Source organism: Apteryx mantelli, chromosome 13, assembly GCF_036417845.1.
Source record: "Apteryx mantelli isolate bAptMan1 chromosome 13, bAptMan1.hap1, whole genome shotgun sequence".
Taxonomy (NCBI): Eukaryota; Metazoa; Chordata; class Aves; order Apterygiformes; family Apterygidae; genus Apteryx; species Apteryx mantelli.
The window spans coordinates 4525769-4542493 of NC_089990.1; the positions used below are offsets into that span (position 1 = coordinate 4525769).

The following is a 16725-nucleotide window of genomic DNA, read 5'->3' on the forward strand; positions in this document are numbered from 1 at the left end:
GTGTGTGACTGTGCAGATATCCTGAAACCCCATTTAATTTCCCTCGGATAAAGTCAGTAACAGTGAATGCTGTGGTGACTACTTCGTGAATGAACCTTTCTTTCTTTTTCTGTGTTTTATTTCAAATGAAATGTTTCTTTACAAGACTCTAAAGCATAAAACTACCCACACACATGTTTCCGCAGTGTAATGCCCTTGATCTATTCAGATTTCTTCTTTGTGGAAAGGCTGTTTGATCCACCTCCCGCCAACTCCTGAATGTCTGTGGTTTCAGGCAGCCAAGACATTGGAAAGATGTCTTTAGCGATACAAAGTCAATGACCTGACTGGATGAAGATTACTGCAGTCACAGGGACTTGACGTGGGCAAGTTACCAAGGGTTAACATATCAGAGAGGAGACAGTTACCTTGCCAAGGGTTCACTGATGAACATAACGTCAGCAGTGCCGAGAGAAAGAAGACAGGATCCTGGAACTATCACTTGGGCTAGTGTAACGCATGCTATAATTGCAAAAGGCATTCACAATTATTTCTTTTCAGAAGAAATTCCTGCACTAACTTACTGGCAAATGGTAATTTTATGATAATGACAGTTTGCAGATGTATTCTCCAGAATCCTGAAAAACACTTAACTGGAACAGTAAAAATGCCGTGGTTAATCTCTTTAGCATGTTACTGTCTGTTTAGGAGCTCAGAGTCCCGTGGGATCAGTTCTAGGACCTGTGATGTTCACAGCGATCCAAAACACAATCCAGATGCAACCCTGGCCTTGGCATCGGTTGTTACTGCTGCGGAGAAGGAGCTGGGGAACAGCATGGGCTGCCGCACAGACACAGCTGCTGAAGGCTCACGGACAGCCGAGGGGTCGGGAGGGTGCGGAGGGAGGGAAAGAGAGAGTGAAAGGTGCTCTGCTGCTCTCCAAGTGCCCGTGCTCCTGCATGTGTATGCAGTTCTTGTCCTTTCTTTGAAAAGACAGAGAGGAAGATAACCAAAGGCATAAAAGGACTTTGGCACGAGGAGAGAGTAAATAGAGTAGTATTCTTCTGCTCCAAAAGAGGTGTCAGATGGTAGAGATGATAAAGGTCTATAAAATCACCGAGGAGGTGGAGAAGGTGATGAGAGAGTGATTATTCACTGTTTCTCGCAGCAGAAGAACTAGGGGGAACGAAAAGAAATTTATCAGGCAGCAAATTTAAAATAAGCAAGAAATACTTTGTTCACATGACAAATATAAGTTGTGGAACTGATTGCTGCTGAGTATTGCAGAGGTATAAATGGGATCAAGAATTCAAGGAAGACAGGTCTCCCAAGGGTTATTTAAAAAAAAAAAAAAAAGGAGAGTGTGGATATAACTTCTGGCTGTGGAATTCTCTAAGCTATAATGCCAGCAGCTGTCCCATTTTATACCATATCCCTAAATATCTGGTCCTGGGCACTGCCAGAGACAGGAGATGGGGCTAGGTGAGCCCTCAAGAGACTAACTAGGCCTGGCCCACCATGTCCTTCCTGTGTTCTCATGTACACACAGGTTATGGTATTCCAAAATACATTGTTGTCACTTGTGTTGATTTTGGGTGTGTCTAGACAGATTTCTTTGAAAGGTTTCAGCTCTGTGTAGGCTTGAGCTCCACAGATCAGGGGCCAAAGTCTGCATATCTCTGTGCACGAAACTCATTCAGGTGAGACCCAGCACTCCAGCGCTAGTCCTCTGTTCCCTTTCCTTTCCGTCCCCCCAGGAAATGGGTGATGGCTTTCAAAAGGTAGAAGAGATCAGATACAGACGAAGTATTTTAAAATAATAAGCCCTTACAGGACATTAGTGTTGGAAGATGTTGACTAAATGGGTGTGAATAAGAGCTGTTGAAAATGCTTTCCTTCCTTCACTCCTGCGAGGAACAGGCCAGCCATGAGCCGTGGGCGAGGGCTGCTATGTGCAGTCCTGGACAGCCGTGCTCCGGGCTGGACATGCTCTTGGCTTGGCCCATGTGCCAAATGGCCAGACGGCACGGGCATGGAGCCATCTGCAGGGACCCTCCGGTTAGGGTCCCTAACCTGCTCCGGAAAGGCCTGATGTTCTGAAATCCTGCACAAACAAGTGGTGCTGGATGATGCTGAAGAGGGAAAAGGGATCCAAAATGCTCTTAATCCCACTTCTCTTCTGTTAGGTCCATGACTGTACAAAGTAGCTGCACTGTGCCACCAGGATGCAAGAAAAACAGCCTTGGTGAGCACAGTGATTCCTGAGGCTTATTCGTCTGCTTAACACTTAGGAGTGGCTGAAAGTCGTGTTCCAGCTATTATAGCAATTGAGTCATTTAAAGTTTCCTTCCTCTCAGCCAGCAGATGTGTAGCTGGGGTTCTGATTTCAGACTGTCGTGTCAATCTGATTACCCTTTTTGTTACACCTTTTCTACTCTCATGGTGTCGGTTGCTCCAGTTCTTGCCCTTGTGTTCAAGAGGTTGGGAGAGTAATGGGGCAGGTCCTGTGTGCTGTAGCCTGTGCATTTGACTGTGCAGTTGCCTCCTCTAAGAATCCGAGCCAGACAGTTCAGGTATGTGGCAACTCTCAGTTTTATACTGCTTGTGGATGAAATACTGGGACAGGTACAGTTTCCAGAGACCAGCTGCCTGCTCGCCCGGAGGTAGATAAGGAGGCAGAGTCCAGAACTGGGAGTTTTTCTGCTGTGAGTCCATGATATGATGGGGAAAGTGGTCATTTTTCTATGAGGATTATTTAATGTTTTTAACAAACTTGCTGCTAAATTTTAGTAGCTGTAACTCTTCTGCATTTTGGTATTTTCTTCTTCAAAGTTTGCTGTTATGTCTTCTGCCTCTGATTTCAAAAGCTCCCCGAATGGGGAGGCACGGAGGGTCCAGCTGCAACACAGCACATTTGTGGTGTAATAACTGCCTTTTCTACAACCACAAATCACAAGTAATGCTAGAAAAAGAACTTGATAACTCAGTTATGCTGGATTCACTGCGGAGCACAGCAAAGCTGCAGAAGTTCCCAGCAGAGGGTGGTTGCGCTGTGGAGCTGTGCTCCCTGGGATGTCGTTTCCAGAGGTTTTCCCTTCTGCCTGGGAGTCGTAGCTTCTCTTTTGAACAGCTTTCGGCAGTGGGCTGACCACGTGCAGGACCTGCAGCATCTGTCCTGCCTCTTTGGAGTCCTGCCCAGCATGGTAACCCGCTCTTTTTGCTCTTGCTCTTCTAGGGATCTCTATGCCCATTCCGGTCATTGGTTTGCAGGACGACTCCAGGGTGTTCGTAAACGGGACCTGCGTTCTCAACGACGAGAACTTTGTCCTCATCGGGTCCTTTGTGGCGTTCTTCATCCCCCTCATCATCATGGTGATCACGTATTGCCTCACCGTGCAGGTGCTGCAGAGACAGGCGACGGTGTTCATGTGCGGCGAGGTGCCCAAGCAGCGGAGGAGCAGCGTGAACTGCCTCAAGAAAGAGAACAACACAGAGAACATTTCAATGCTTCACAATCACGAGGGGGCATCGCACTTGAACTCTCCGGTAAATAAGGAAGCAGTGCTTTTTCGGAAAGGAACTATGCAGTCCATCAACAACGAGCGAAGAGCCTCCAAGGTCCTGGGCATTGTCTTCTTTTTGTTCCTCATCATGTGGTGCCCGTTCTTCATCACTAACATCATGTCTGTCCTTTGCAAGGAAGCCTGCGATAAAGGCCTCCTGAGCGAACTCCTGGACGTGTTCGTTTGGGTCGGGTATGTTTGCTCTGGGATTAATCCCCTCGTATACACACTCTTCAATAAAACCTATCGCAGGGCTTTTTCCAATTATATCCGCTGCCAATACAAGACCAGTAAAAAATCAGCGGTGCGACAGAATCAGTGTCTGAATGTTGCTTCAACAGCGTTATACGGGAAAGATCTGACTTTAACTAGTTACCGAAATGGCAATGAATTCAACAGCATGGAACTAGATGAAGTTGAGGGTCTAGAAATGCAACCGGGGACTTCGGAGCTCTCCATAAACAGCTGTAATGTTGTGAGCGAAAGAGTGAGCTGTGTGTAAAGGTGGCTCACACAGCCTTTTGCTACAGTGTATCTGTAGCCAAAATATATTGTGTAAAAATGTAAGTGTTGGTCAAAGGACAATGTAAATATTGCATTCTGAACAAAGCTTTTTTTTTTTTTAAAGAAAAAAAGAGTTGTCTTTCCAGTCCAGTACTTAAAATCATATATATTAATATACTGCAGTGAAGTTTAAGGTTCTATATTTACTGTTAATACTAGATCAGAAATATTAGTTACTTTGCATATGTCATGGACAAACTGTTTGAATTCTTCTTCCAGTGCATGAACAAAAATGCTGAATATTTATCTCAGGTGGCATTTGCTGGAGTCCAGAATGGCGCGTTAATAGTTATATATCAAATACATGCTATTAGACTTGGTCAGTATAACTTTCTTTTTCCAGTTGACAGTAAATATATACTTTAAATCCTCACCCACATTTGTGCCGTGTAAAGACCGTACAGAATCCTGGCAGAGAGGCATCACGAGAGCGTAGCAGTGTTGCAGTCACTTGGCCAGATGTGTCGTGTTATGGGTAATGGCTCGCTGGCATGTTGGGGCAAGCTCACGCCTTGAGGGACCTCTCTTAAGTTGTGGCTCCCTCTCCAACCCTGCTGGAGACTTCTGTTTCCTTTCCATTCGCCAGGAGGTTCCTGCTCCGTCAGAAAGGTAGGGAAGGTGGTGCCGGTACGGGTTTGCTGTCCTGGCTGGATCCCTTGTACTCTCGGAGGAGAAACCTGAGAAGCAGCACAACCCCCAGGTATCCGGCTGAGCCGTTTTTTAAAGAGTCTCAGATGTGTAAAAAGCCCCCGCTTTGTCCGAAAGATGACCGTGGGCGCTGGGACGGGGGAAGCTGTGAGCGGGCGCCCGCCCTTTGAATCAGGTTTTTGTTCTGCCCAAGGAAGGGTGTTTGGGCTTTGTAAGAGCTCTTGTCTTCTTGCTCCTCACATCTCCTTATTGCTTGGCTTCTTTCGCATTTGCTCCCCGCCCCCCAAAAAAAAAAAAAACCCAAAACACCAAAATCTTGGGATTTGCAGTATTAAAATTCCGGTGATAAAACGCTGCGTTAGGAGCAGAGTAGGAGCAGGGGCGCACGCGGTGCCGGCAGGGCAGGCGGTGGGGGTCCGGGGGCGCCTCCCCGGCGGGGTGCTCAGCGGGAGAGGTGCAAACGAGGGGCCCTGCTCGTTTGCCCTGTCTCCGGAGGAGGGGGGCAGAGCTGGGCAGAGGACGGGGCTGTAATCGCTTGCTGGTGGCATGGTTCAAAAACAAGCTATGGCCAGGGACAGGAAGGAAGCGCACGAGGAATTGTGACTTAGAGCTAGTCTATGCGGAAGAATAATCTGGATTAACTTTTAAATTTGATTTATCCCATTGTGCTCCCCTAAGAAAATTATATCAAATTAAAGCCACTTAAATCTTAATGAAAGCATCCACATAGGGGTTTAATGCTTTTGATTCACACCATAAGTAATTTGAATTAATTCTCCTCTGTGTTCCTGTGTAGACGAACCCTCGAAGGCACCGTGTCCTTCTGGCCCAGTGCCTCTGGGGTGATGCCTCCCGTGCAATTTCCCTTGTGTAGACTGTTGTCTAATGCCAGATCTAACCCTTAATGTTTTTACGTCTTCATTAACTAATCCTCACATGTAGCCGTGCCCATCTAACACGGCTGCATTTGGCATCACTGACAGCAAATCCTCAGAATAGAAAAGCTTGACGTTAGGCCTGGATAAGTTGCGTTTTGCTAACACGATCTGCTTGTACTCTAAGCTTGCTGTGTTCATCACGCTCAAATTAACTCGTAGGGGAAATAGAAAATTCTGCTAGTGCTTTAGCGTGCTGCTACGCCGTCGTCTCGCTGCGTACAGCAAACCCACGACCAAACTACAACGTAGGGGTTGCATCTACTGCTGGGTTGCTTCCAGCCTGATACGCTGAAGGCGATGGTCCTCTTTTCCCCTTCCCTCCCACCTGCGCAAATCCACAGCCCTCCCGTGAAGGCGGCGCGTGGCCCTGGAGGCAGGCGAGGTGTCTCGGGGAAGAGCGTAGCTTGCTGCGTGCAGAAGGCAGCAAACTGGTGCCTCGGTGACTGCGCTTTGCGTCAGATTGGACTATCTCAAGCAGTACAGAAAAATCAGAAAGGTGGCATTGCTTTTGAAGTTTTGGGTTTTTTTTTGCCTTGGGTGACTTCGTAGCACGTCTTTTACAAACACGTATATGTGTGTGTGTATATATATGTGTGCGTGTGTACATATATATGCATATATATATATATATTTAAAAGCCAACCACAGACTTTGAAAGCATTTAGCAATAAGTTGAATTACAGTAACTTCTAGCACATGTGTGAACAGGTCGTGTGTGAATAGCTCCTTTGCCACACAGTGTCCTATAAGTTAGCAAAGTCCATGCAAAGGCGTCGTCCTTGCATAGGAGCTTTCATGTCTCACTCTTGCCAGTTCTGTTGTATGGGCAAAAAGGGAACCTGCTATATTTGGATGTAAATAATGAGAACTGAACAGAGAATTTGCGAAATTTTTATAAATGTTTTTAAAAAAATATTCAGCACCAGAATTGTAAATGCGTTGAGCGTTGCTACTCAGCTGGACCCATTCTGATGTACGTTACCTGTTTCGATGAAGAGCCGAGGGGACTGCCTTACAGCACCTGCGTTCTTTCCCTGCCAGCAGACGGTGACATTTTTGTGAATAGTTAAGTACTGTCACTCACCCAACTTCCTTTGGGTCATTCACATCAGGGTTTTGTGATGCTGCTATTAATTTATTAAAGAAAGTTTGTTGGTTTAATCACTCTTACTTAATTTTTTTCATGGTCTATCGGGAAAATAAACAAACAAACGTGCCCTCTCTTTCCTTCATCTGTCCCCAATTAAAATATGTCCTGACCAAAGAACAAAAAAACAGCAAAAAATCGGTATAAGTAACTTTCATTTCTCTTCCTACTCTTGAACTATAGCCCACAGTTGCTTAAATCCCTGAAGTCAGTGCCAGCAGATTTCCCTACACTCCCAACCCCAAAGCTTGGTAAATACAGAGCGAGTGATAAACTCTTCCCCCTTTTCTCCAGGAATATCTGTCAAAAATGGCTTTTGTTTTTTCTTTAATTGCCTCAATGTAAGGAACTGATTTAGTTCTGTGCACTTTAACCAAAGTCAACTTGTCCTCACAGCAGCTTTGCGTCTCCTGAGCTGGAGCAGGAGCCCGGTGGTGCCTCAGGAAGGCTTATGCCGGGCTGTCAGGCGGTGGAGCCCTCGGGAAGTTCTGTTTCCCTTCTCAAAGCTCAGCTCAGGTACATTTTTGCTTTAAATAGCGTGTGTGGTGTTTCCTTGTGAGTTTGGACTAAGCGAGTGACGATCGCTCCTTGGGAAGGGTGAAGGAGGCTGAAGCGCGTTCGTTGCTTTGTTTGCCAGCCCGGATGGGAGACGTGCGGACGGGCTCTCCCGTGAGATGGAGCACGCGCCGGGATGCTCTGACCTGGCCGGCACGCCGCTCCGCTCACTTGTGCTGGGGAGGCTAGTCGTGGGCTTCGTGTCATGCTGTTGTCAGGCCAGGAAGAGCGAGAAGACGGCGTTTCAGCTCAGGAGCTTCCCGTTTTGCAATGCGAGCCATAAACACAGATGCCGTGCGGTTCAGCCGTGCGACCCTGTGCAACGCAGCGCGGGACGGCAGCCCCTGCACCGGCACCTCCGTGAGCTGCAAGGGCTCACGGCACTTGTGGGGCTGCAGGCTTCCCCGCTGGAGGCCAGGAGCAAGGCTGGCCCCGTCTGCTTGGGCAGCGCTGAGGAAGGAGCCTTGGGGCCACGCCAGGCTGGCAAGGCTTCCCACCTCGGCATGGCTCTAGCGCCTCGCTTTTACGACTTGTGAGTTAGCAGTAGTTTTTATTTGAGTGGTCGTTTAAAGATGCTGATGTTAGATATGTGTGAGTAGTTGGTGTGAACAACGTGGTTATCTTGGTCTCTTCTTGCCTATAAAGACCCTCACCTCAGCCATCTGTGCCTTCCTTGTGGACAGCTCTGCAAAGAGGTTCATTGCTGGCTTGATGTGCGGCTGGGGCTCTTCAGCTCCCCGTCCCCAGAGTGTGCACCCTTGCAGCAGGCTAAAGGCAGTCATCCGATGCACTGGAGCCCCAATGGCCCTGGGCATGGAGACCCAAATTCCAAAGGAAAAACTTATGTTTTAAGGGAAAAAGCAAACCGCAGGTAGCTCCTTCTCTTCAGGAATCTTGTTTAGCTTTGAGCTAATGAGGGGTGTTTGATAGTCTTGTAGACCAGTGATGCTGCTCTGGCATTCCCAAAGCCCTGGCCATCGTGATAAAGATGCAGATGTCTCCTGGATGGGTTTCCTCCCTCGGTCACAGTGTCTTTCAGATGCTTACCAAGCCAACAACTGCACTTGGCTTTGACTCCATTTTAGACCAGGGTGAAAAAGGCGTCAGAAGCATTTTGCTGGAAAAGAGCTTACAAAGATCACCGAAGAGCAGAGGTGGACAGATGTACACACCCCCGCGTGCACATGCTCCCGCACACAAGCACACGCACCCCCGAACCCGCAGGAGGCAGCAAGAGATATCGCACTTCAGTCTGCCCCTGAGAAATGGGAATAGCTGAACAGCTGGGGGTGAAAACTGTAATGGGGAGATCAAATGTGGGCTGTAGGTGGCACTGCGAAATGTGGGCTGTTCTAATGGTAATTAATACCGAGGGTGCATGTAACACAGAATGCTTTTCTTTTTTTAGCTGTGAAGTTGTTATTGGCTGCCTCTCCCTCATTTTCCTTAAAGTCTCAGGCCGTCTACTTGTTTCTTTGCTTTTACCCACACTGAAACTCATGTTCTGAAGCTCTCAGAAGTCAACAAATACTGAAGTGAGGTGTCGTTCCCTCTCAGCTGTGCAAGGAACAACGTGAAGATGGAAGGTCATCAGGTGGGTAGTCTTAGATGCATATAAGAGATGGACAATCAGTGCAGCAAGGCGGGTTTGCCAGTTAAACAGCTGTGTCAGAAAATGTCTTATGGTCAGCCAAATGCATGAGCTGTGCACTGAAAAATTTTGCTTAAAAGCTGTCCTACATTCTGGGCTCTGCTGATGGCAGGAGAGTGTGTCTGTATGGGAGTCCACCAGCATGGGGTCCCCAGTGCTGCGCATGGCTGGGTGCAGCCCTGCTGCCCGCTCTGTCTGGGACGCGGCTGGTTTTCTGACCCAGTGCAGCATGTCCTGACACAGTGCCCCAGCAGGACTTACTGCCCTGTGCCGAGCAGTGAAATTGCAGACGAAGCTGCAAAAGGCGAGGTGAGGTCCCTGGGCCAGAACTACAAAGATTTTGGGGCACTAGCAAAGCAGGTAAGTGTCTAGTGGTGACAAAAGCCCAGCAGATTTGATTGCTCCGGGACGGTGAAAGCAAGAGAGTTATACAGGCTGTTCACAGCAGCCAATGGATGAAAAACTACTGTGAAAAAATTGAGAAAAGGGATCATGAAAGAGAAAGCAATGCTCATTAGGTGTTACATCTCTCACGAATGCTGCCTTATCTTCTGCTTCCCCCAAAATGTAAAGATCTCTTAGAATTTGAATACATTTTCCCCAGCAGTTTCCTGGGACAGCAGCTGCTCTTTTGCCACTCCAGTAATACCGTGTTTATGGCTACAAGCACGTAGCTTGTTAGGTGACCTGAGGAATGAATCATGCATGCAGCATCACAGAGGACGCGTTAAACTCACTGTTCTGAACTTTCCTGTGCTAGAATCATAATTAGGTCAACAACAATTTGGATAAATTAATGTTTAATTAAAATACAGCCTAATTATTCAGTGTATATTTCTTATGGAATCTAATTGTGACATTTTGAATTATTTAAATTGTTGACACGCTAAAAACAATCTGTCAGCTGGTGTCTGTTAGACCACTGCCTGGTTGCATTTGTCAAAATTTAGAACAGAGCTTTCCATCTGCGTGCCGTACTGATGTTCATGTCTCTTGCAGAAGAACCAAGCTGCTGAACAGACTGGTGCTGGTGATGGATGCTAATCAAAGCCACTGAAGAGTTTAGTCAGGATCCTTGTCACAGGGTTGGGCAGCTGTTCTGTGACTTTTTGGAGAGGAAGGTTTCGTTATAACTCCTGCAGAGCCCACACTTCCCAAAGATCATGATATTGCTCAAAAAAACAGGTGAGTGTGAACACCAAGCTGAGATCCCAACTGTCTCGTGGGTCCATCTCCCCTACTCACTGATATGTCTCAAATGTGAATGTGTCTCAAAACGTTTTCTGAGAGGACCCTCAGATCGCCATGCTTCAGCTCTAATCCACGGCACTGCTTAGCCCACTTGGCTCAGTACTGCCCTAGTGATGCTCCTAGGTATTGCTAATGAGAAAATTCCCTGCATCCCCTACCAGGATGCCACGCGATGACATTTAGCAAAGCTGTGGGAAGTGTAACTGGTTGTGTGCGACGAAGCAGGTGATGCAGCAACCCATGGTGAACAAACAAGGGTTTTTTGTCTGGGACTTCTCCTTACCCAGATCCTTATTCCTTGACGGTAAAATACCCTTGGGGGTATTCCTTGGAGGTCTGCTTTAAAAAGTAGACTGGAGTGTGTGTTGGGTCTGAGCAGAGGCCCCTGTGACAGGTATAGTGGGGGTGACACAGGGTCAGGCGGTGGCTTGGAGAGCCCTTCTGATGGGAAGGGAGTAGAGAGCTTGGCTTGTTCCTCTTAGAAAGAAAAGATGGGGAAGAAAGCTCTCCATAAAGCCATCAGGGAGTGGTTATAGTGACTAAGGAAGGAGAGGAGTTATTTAGGCTAGAGGAAAACATTGACACAAAACAAAGCCAGGCCAGAAATAAACTAGGAATTAGAAGCAGGTTTCTAACAACTGACTATTACAGGTCTGGAACAGCACCTTCTGATGAGGCAGCAACAACAGTGACAAAAAAGCCTACTGGATGCTCTCACATTCAGGAAGGAGTGTATGCTATAGGGGTGCCACAGGAGGACCTCAGTGTCCTGCACCTCCAGGCTAGCAAAGCTTGGGGCGATGAGACAGCCATCTGCATGATGCCACCCCTGACCTCCTTGGCAATCGGTCCCAGAGTGTGGGAGGAACAAACATCTTGAAGCAAGAATGTTATTTTTATGCTATGGTCCTTCCCAGTCCTAGGGAAGCCATGAAAAAGGCCACAACTTGCATTTGCAGGTGAGATGGTCCCAAGTCAATGCCTCTCTCTCCAGGAGGACAAGCAGAGCATGAGGAGTTGAGGGATCACGGAGGCTGTGTGTTCCCAGCCCTGAGCCAGGCACAAAGTGTATGAAGCAGTATTTCATTTGCATTCTCGGAAGCATCCAGAATTAAGCAGGCTGGCTAGCTCGGGCCAGACTGCACGCAGTCACGTAAGTAAGTTGTATTTACCCACAACAGCACATCTGTGGACACTGAGTATTATTGGCCCAGCCTTGGTCTGCTCTGGAGAGCTGCAGCGTTGAGGTAATGTCCCGCTGGGCTGCCATTAGCTGGTGGTGTTCAGAAAATGCTGCTGAGTGGCTTTAAGTGCCAAGAGACAGTTTTATGCTTGCGTTGTCTGACTTTTAAAAAACTCTTCTTTTGTCACTGTTTCCAGTTGTGCAACCAGGAACTCCATGCTTTTGCTTTACTTAAATAAATTGCGTTGCTGGCCTTTTCAGCTCTCTGCTGTTAAAAATGGGCTCAGCTGAACCTGGCAGGCAGCAAGGTTATTGTTTTCTCAGAGTCAGTGTTTCTAAACAGACTGGCAATATGGGCAAAAACTTCTGGATAGCTATCAGCCAAGATTAATTTGAGAGCCCCAAAGCTTAGGACATGTTTCCAGTTCAGCAATAAAGAGCTGGAACATCATCAGATGAAAGGCAAGGGGCCCTCTTATGGGCTTTAGGCAGCACTTCTGTGGGAACAGGCTTTAACGGCAGAGACAAGGCATGAAAACATCCTTCACCAGGGCTCATGGTGTCCTGGCCAGTCCCTTGTTTCCATGTAACAAGGAAAAAACCATGTGTTTTTAAGCATGAATCACCAGAATGCCCAGGAGTACAAATGCTCTCTCTGAGCAGGTTGATAGCTGCTTCTGGCTCCATGATAGCACAGTGTCTGCGTAAGCGCAATGGTAACGTAGCTGCTATAGTTGCGTACATCTTTATCCCCCAAGCAAAGAACCTTGAGGTTCCTTGGAACAAACTGGAAACAAATATAAGGCAGAAGATGCCCCAGACAGGGACCGCTCGGTGGCACAGCCGCTCTCCCCAGGTGCCCCGGCCAGCCCGGCTCTGCCAACTGCACTCGGACCTTGCACCTTGCGTGGGTGCAGGGGATGTTTCGGGCACCTGGAGGCAGGGCGAGAACCTGTCTCTGTTGTCTCCTTTTCCTCCTCCTATGTAAATTTTATATAGCCATTTAATAGAGAAAGCTATATAGACTGAGTTAATACACTCTTTTCACCCATGTGCTTGTGTGTCATGACCATGTAGGGGGAGAGGCTTGCGGAAGCGAAGATGACGTGTCTAGGGGCAGATGGGCGGCCGCGATGCCGGCCAAGAAGCGCGTTTTGCCCAAGCAGCGTGCGGACTGGCAGCAAACGCCGCCTTGCAGCTCCCGCAGCAGTGGCCACGCAGGCGGACCGCTGGCAGACTCGAGGAGGAACGAAGCTGGGGAAGGTTAGGCTTACAGTGACTATGCGTTCGCACCAAGCTCTCGGCATCTTCATTTTATCTGGCATATGTTCAACTGCGACCTTTCTTTCTCAATGTGGGCAGATAAATCGCTCCTCAGTGCTCCGCGTCCGACCCTGGGCTATTCCTGAGTGGTGAAGGATGGATGTGTTTACAGATTTTAGCCTTGAAATACAGACCTTTCCCAAGAACATCATGTTTCGATTTGGTATGTATGTTTTCACCACCACTGTGTGAATTCCAGTGTTTTTAGGGCATAAAGATATTCAGATAAGGGAATTCTATTAAAGCAAACTGGTCCATGCTTTGTGAAAAACCCTGTATTTATTACTTGTTTTTTTCCTAAATGGAAATGCATCATGCAAGGCCCTGGGGCCTTGGTGAGGTGGGACACCCAACCACACCAAAGGCATCACATGCCTTTACCACCCACATCCAAAGCTTCCCGGGCAAAAATATGTTCCCAGGAAGAATATATTTTGCAGATGACCACGCTGAGCTGGACCCGAGCGCCTGGCTCCAATCCCCTCCGCTGACCCCAGCTGCAGGAACCGGGTGAGATGTTGGGCGCCTTCCAGCAGAGACAGGACGCAGCCGCCCAGGTCAGTGTTGCGGGGAAGCGGAGGTGCCTGGCGGCTGCTGGTGGAGGTGGACACACGGAGGTGGTGACCGCAGCCCGGACACGTGCCGTCCGGCTCAGCCACCGCACTGAAGGACGAGCCACCCTCTGCTCTCCGTGGAGCGAGGCCTCTTTAAACACCAAAACATTGTCCAGGCTACGTTTAGGATTTATTAATTAGTGTTTTGGGTTTTTTTGAAACGTTCCTGGCATAACCCCTGCTCAAATGGCATTTCACTTCCCAGGCAGAGCAGTCCCGCGGCACGTCTGCGTGGGGTCCGCCGCGGGAGGAGCCCAGCCTGAGGAAGGCAAGGAGCCCAATACCCGATTTGGGTGCAAACCTGGCGGTGGCCGTTGTTCCTCAGCAGGTCGTTTTATTTCTCTGCGCTCCGGGAAGAGGATTTTGACACGTACACTTTGCAGAGCCGTTTCAGCTGTTCCGACAGCTCGGCCGCAAAACGTTGCCTCAAATTGTTTTGTTAAGCCCAGTCATCACCGTGCTTGTTTGCCCCGCAGCTATGAGAACCACGGATCCTCTGGAGAAAATTGGAGTTGTGCATAGACGTACAGAGCTTGGCATTGCTCCCAAATGTACTCTGCTGCTCGCGGAGGCGAGCAGCAAACCTTCCGCGGCCCGGGAAGCTTTCTAGCTATACTGAGGATATCGTTAGTTATTGCACTCGAAAAGCCTCGACATCTGGAAGCTGAAGCCAGGAGGGCTCTGTCGCTTCACACCTTCTCAGGGTCTAGGCACCATCCCGAGAAGGACCTGCTGGCACCTGTGTCTGGTCCAGCTCTCTGGCCAGGCTGGCCTCTGCAGTGGCACCGGATCGGTGCTGGGCTCTGCAGTAGTGCTGGGGTCAGTGCTGGGCTCTGCGGAGGTGCTGGATCGGTGCTGGGTTTTGCAGTGGCGCCAGATCGGTGCTGGGCTCTGCAGCGGTGCTGGGATCAGCGCTGGGCTTTGTGGTGGTGCCAGATTGGCGCTGGGTTTTGCAGTGGTGTCAGATCGGTGCTGCGCTCTGTGGTGGCACCGGATCGGTGCCAGGCTCTGCGATGACACCAGGACCTGTGCTGGGCTCTGTGGTGACACCGGATCGGTGCCCGGCTCTGCGGTGGTGCCAGACTGGTGCCAGGCTCTGCGGTGGCACCGGATTGATGCCGGGCTCTGCAGTGACACCGGATCGGCACCAGGCTCTGCAGTGACGCCGGACGGGTGCGTGCTGCGGGAGCCGGTCAGCACGGCTGCGCCGGGCCACGGGCACGAGGCCGAGAGTCGCCAGCGGTGACGTTACCCGACAGCCCAGCGGGTGCCGAACGCTGGGGCGTCCCGCTTGGCGGGCTGGAGAGAGCCGAGCTCCGCCGCCGCGCAGGCACCGTTGTCTCGCTTTCATTTTCAGGCAAAAAACAGTGACTTGTGTCGGGAGCCGATCTGCCTGCGCTTTGCGCTCGCCGCTCGCTCGAGCACGGACGCTGACACCCAGCGGCCACGGAGCTGCCGGCACCGCGCCGGACGGGCGGCACGGGAGCGAGGCTGCCGGCGCCGGGATGCAGCCGCAACCGAAGGAGGAAAGAGCTGCTCGCGGCGGAGCCTTGCGGCGTGCCGCGATCGCCCAGGCAGGTTGCAGCGTTCGAGACGCGTCAAAACCTTGTAGTCGGCGGTTAGAAACATGAAAAAACTCAAGGATGGAAAAAGCCGACGAAAGGGATGTGGGTTTTCGGGTCGTTCTCTCGTTGGCAGCTTGCAAACAGGCCTCGCTGAGAGCACGGGGGTGGTTGTGTGCGTTCGGATGCCGCTAGTGACCTTGTCATTTGCCTTTCCCGTTTTTGTTACCTCCCCAAAGCTGTTAGAATTTGACAGACAAATTGATTTTGCGTTTCCCCCCCAGCATGAACGAAAACATGCTTTCATATGTTTGACGAGTATTGACATTCTCCGGGGAAAATAATCCGCCGGAAGGGTTGCTTCTCGTCCTTCAGCAAATGGCTCTAAGACTTTATCAGTCAGAGGCAGAGAGGCCACAAGCTCGGGGGCGTGCAAAGGCGCTCTCGGTGCGAGCTGGGCAACGGCATGCCTCGCCAGACGTGGGGGATTAAGTGCCGTAAAACTACGGTGGAAGCCAGACAGAAGCTGGAAGCAATAAGAGCAGAGTATGCCAAAGGACTGCTTTTGAAAGAGCTTTACTGAAAATATTAATTACGGACTACAGCAAATGGATTCAACTGCTACGCTGCGAATACGGCGTGAAAGAAATACGTGATTAGTATAATCCTATACATTTGGCGGGGCGGAAAGCCTAATACTGAAATTCTAGCCAGGTTTAGGATGTGGGGAAGGAGAGGTGGCCGCGCGCGAGGACGGGATGCTGCGAGAAAGCAGGCGGAGGTGTCACTGCTGTGCAGGGAGGACCCTCCGCGCGGGGACGCGTCCGGTGCCGGGAAGCCGCTCCAGGGCAAAGCCTGCCTTTCCTCACCTAGGCGCGCACGTAAAGCCGCAGCGTACAGCTATAAGGAGATGTCCGTAATTTATCACTGCGTTACTAGGCAGGTTTCTAGGCATGCTTCAGCCTGATCTTTATATTTTGCGGTTACTGAAATAGCTCTGATCTTCTCTGGGGCGAGTTGTAGCTCTGGAGGTACAACATCATTCCTTTGCCACCTGTCCGTTCTCTTTAAGTCTTCTTCCCTTCTTATCTCTTTTTGGACCAAATTAGGCTAGAAGTCTTAACCCAGATTATAAAGCAGTCCCTAAAGAGAGCTCCAGCAGGGTCTCAGCATCGCTTCTCGCCTCCGGCATGCTCCCGGGGCGTTTCCTGGGGTTTCTTTAGACCTGGAGCAGGCTTTTTGCTCCGTGCTTGTGCTGAGCTTGGCCTAGCAAGAGTTTGGGGCTGTAAGTGGGCTTTTTGCTCTGCTGTTTGTCTGGGGGCTTCTCTGCCTGGTCGCTTGGGTTTGTGCGCTCGGGCCGTGCGGGTGCAGCGGTTTGCGATCAGAGGACTCGCCCCCGTGGGCAACGCGGGCCCAGATTGCCGCCTCCGCTGGCGTCGCCTCCGTGCGAAACCCCGGCTTCCCCCCGCCGAAGCGGCACGGAGATCCCGTCCTCGCGCCGGCAGCGCGGTGGGACCCGGCCAGGCGGGCAGGCGGGCGCTGCCGGTGCTTGCCGGGCCGCTCGGGCACTCCAGACGCCTGTGCGAGCTGCGCCTGGGGTTCCCTTGCCGTCGGGTGGGTGAAACTGCGTCCGATTTACCCGCTGCACCGGGGTGGTCTCTAGTTTATTACCCTGCGTTTCAAACGGGCAAGTTTCACAATGCGACCGTGTATTTTTAGTAGCGATTTAAACTGTTTAACGGGCTGG

General features: G+C 50.1%; 1 protein-coding gene across 2 annotated transcripts in view; it reads left to right on the plus strand.

Annotated features, from left to right (window-relative positions):
- The window catches only part of HTR2C (5-hydroxytryptamine receptor 2C), an 82676-nt gene extending 77980 nt beyond the window's left edge, over positions 1-4696 (plus strand). For both annotated transcript variants that reach the window (XM_067303977.1, XM_067303978.1), the window contains one exon: positions 3215-4696. In XM_067303977.1, coding sequence (XP_067160078.1) covers positions 3215-4044 — 830 coding nt within the window. In that variant the 3' untranslated portion in view covers positions 4045-4696. The remainder of the gene's footprint in view (positions 1-3214) is intronic.
- Positions 4697-16725: the final 12029 nt, after the last annotated feature.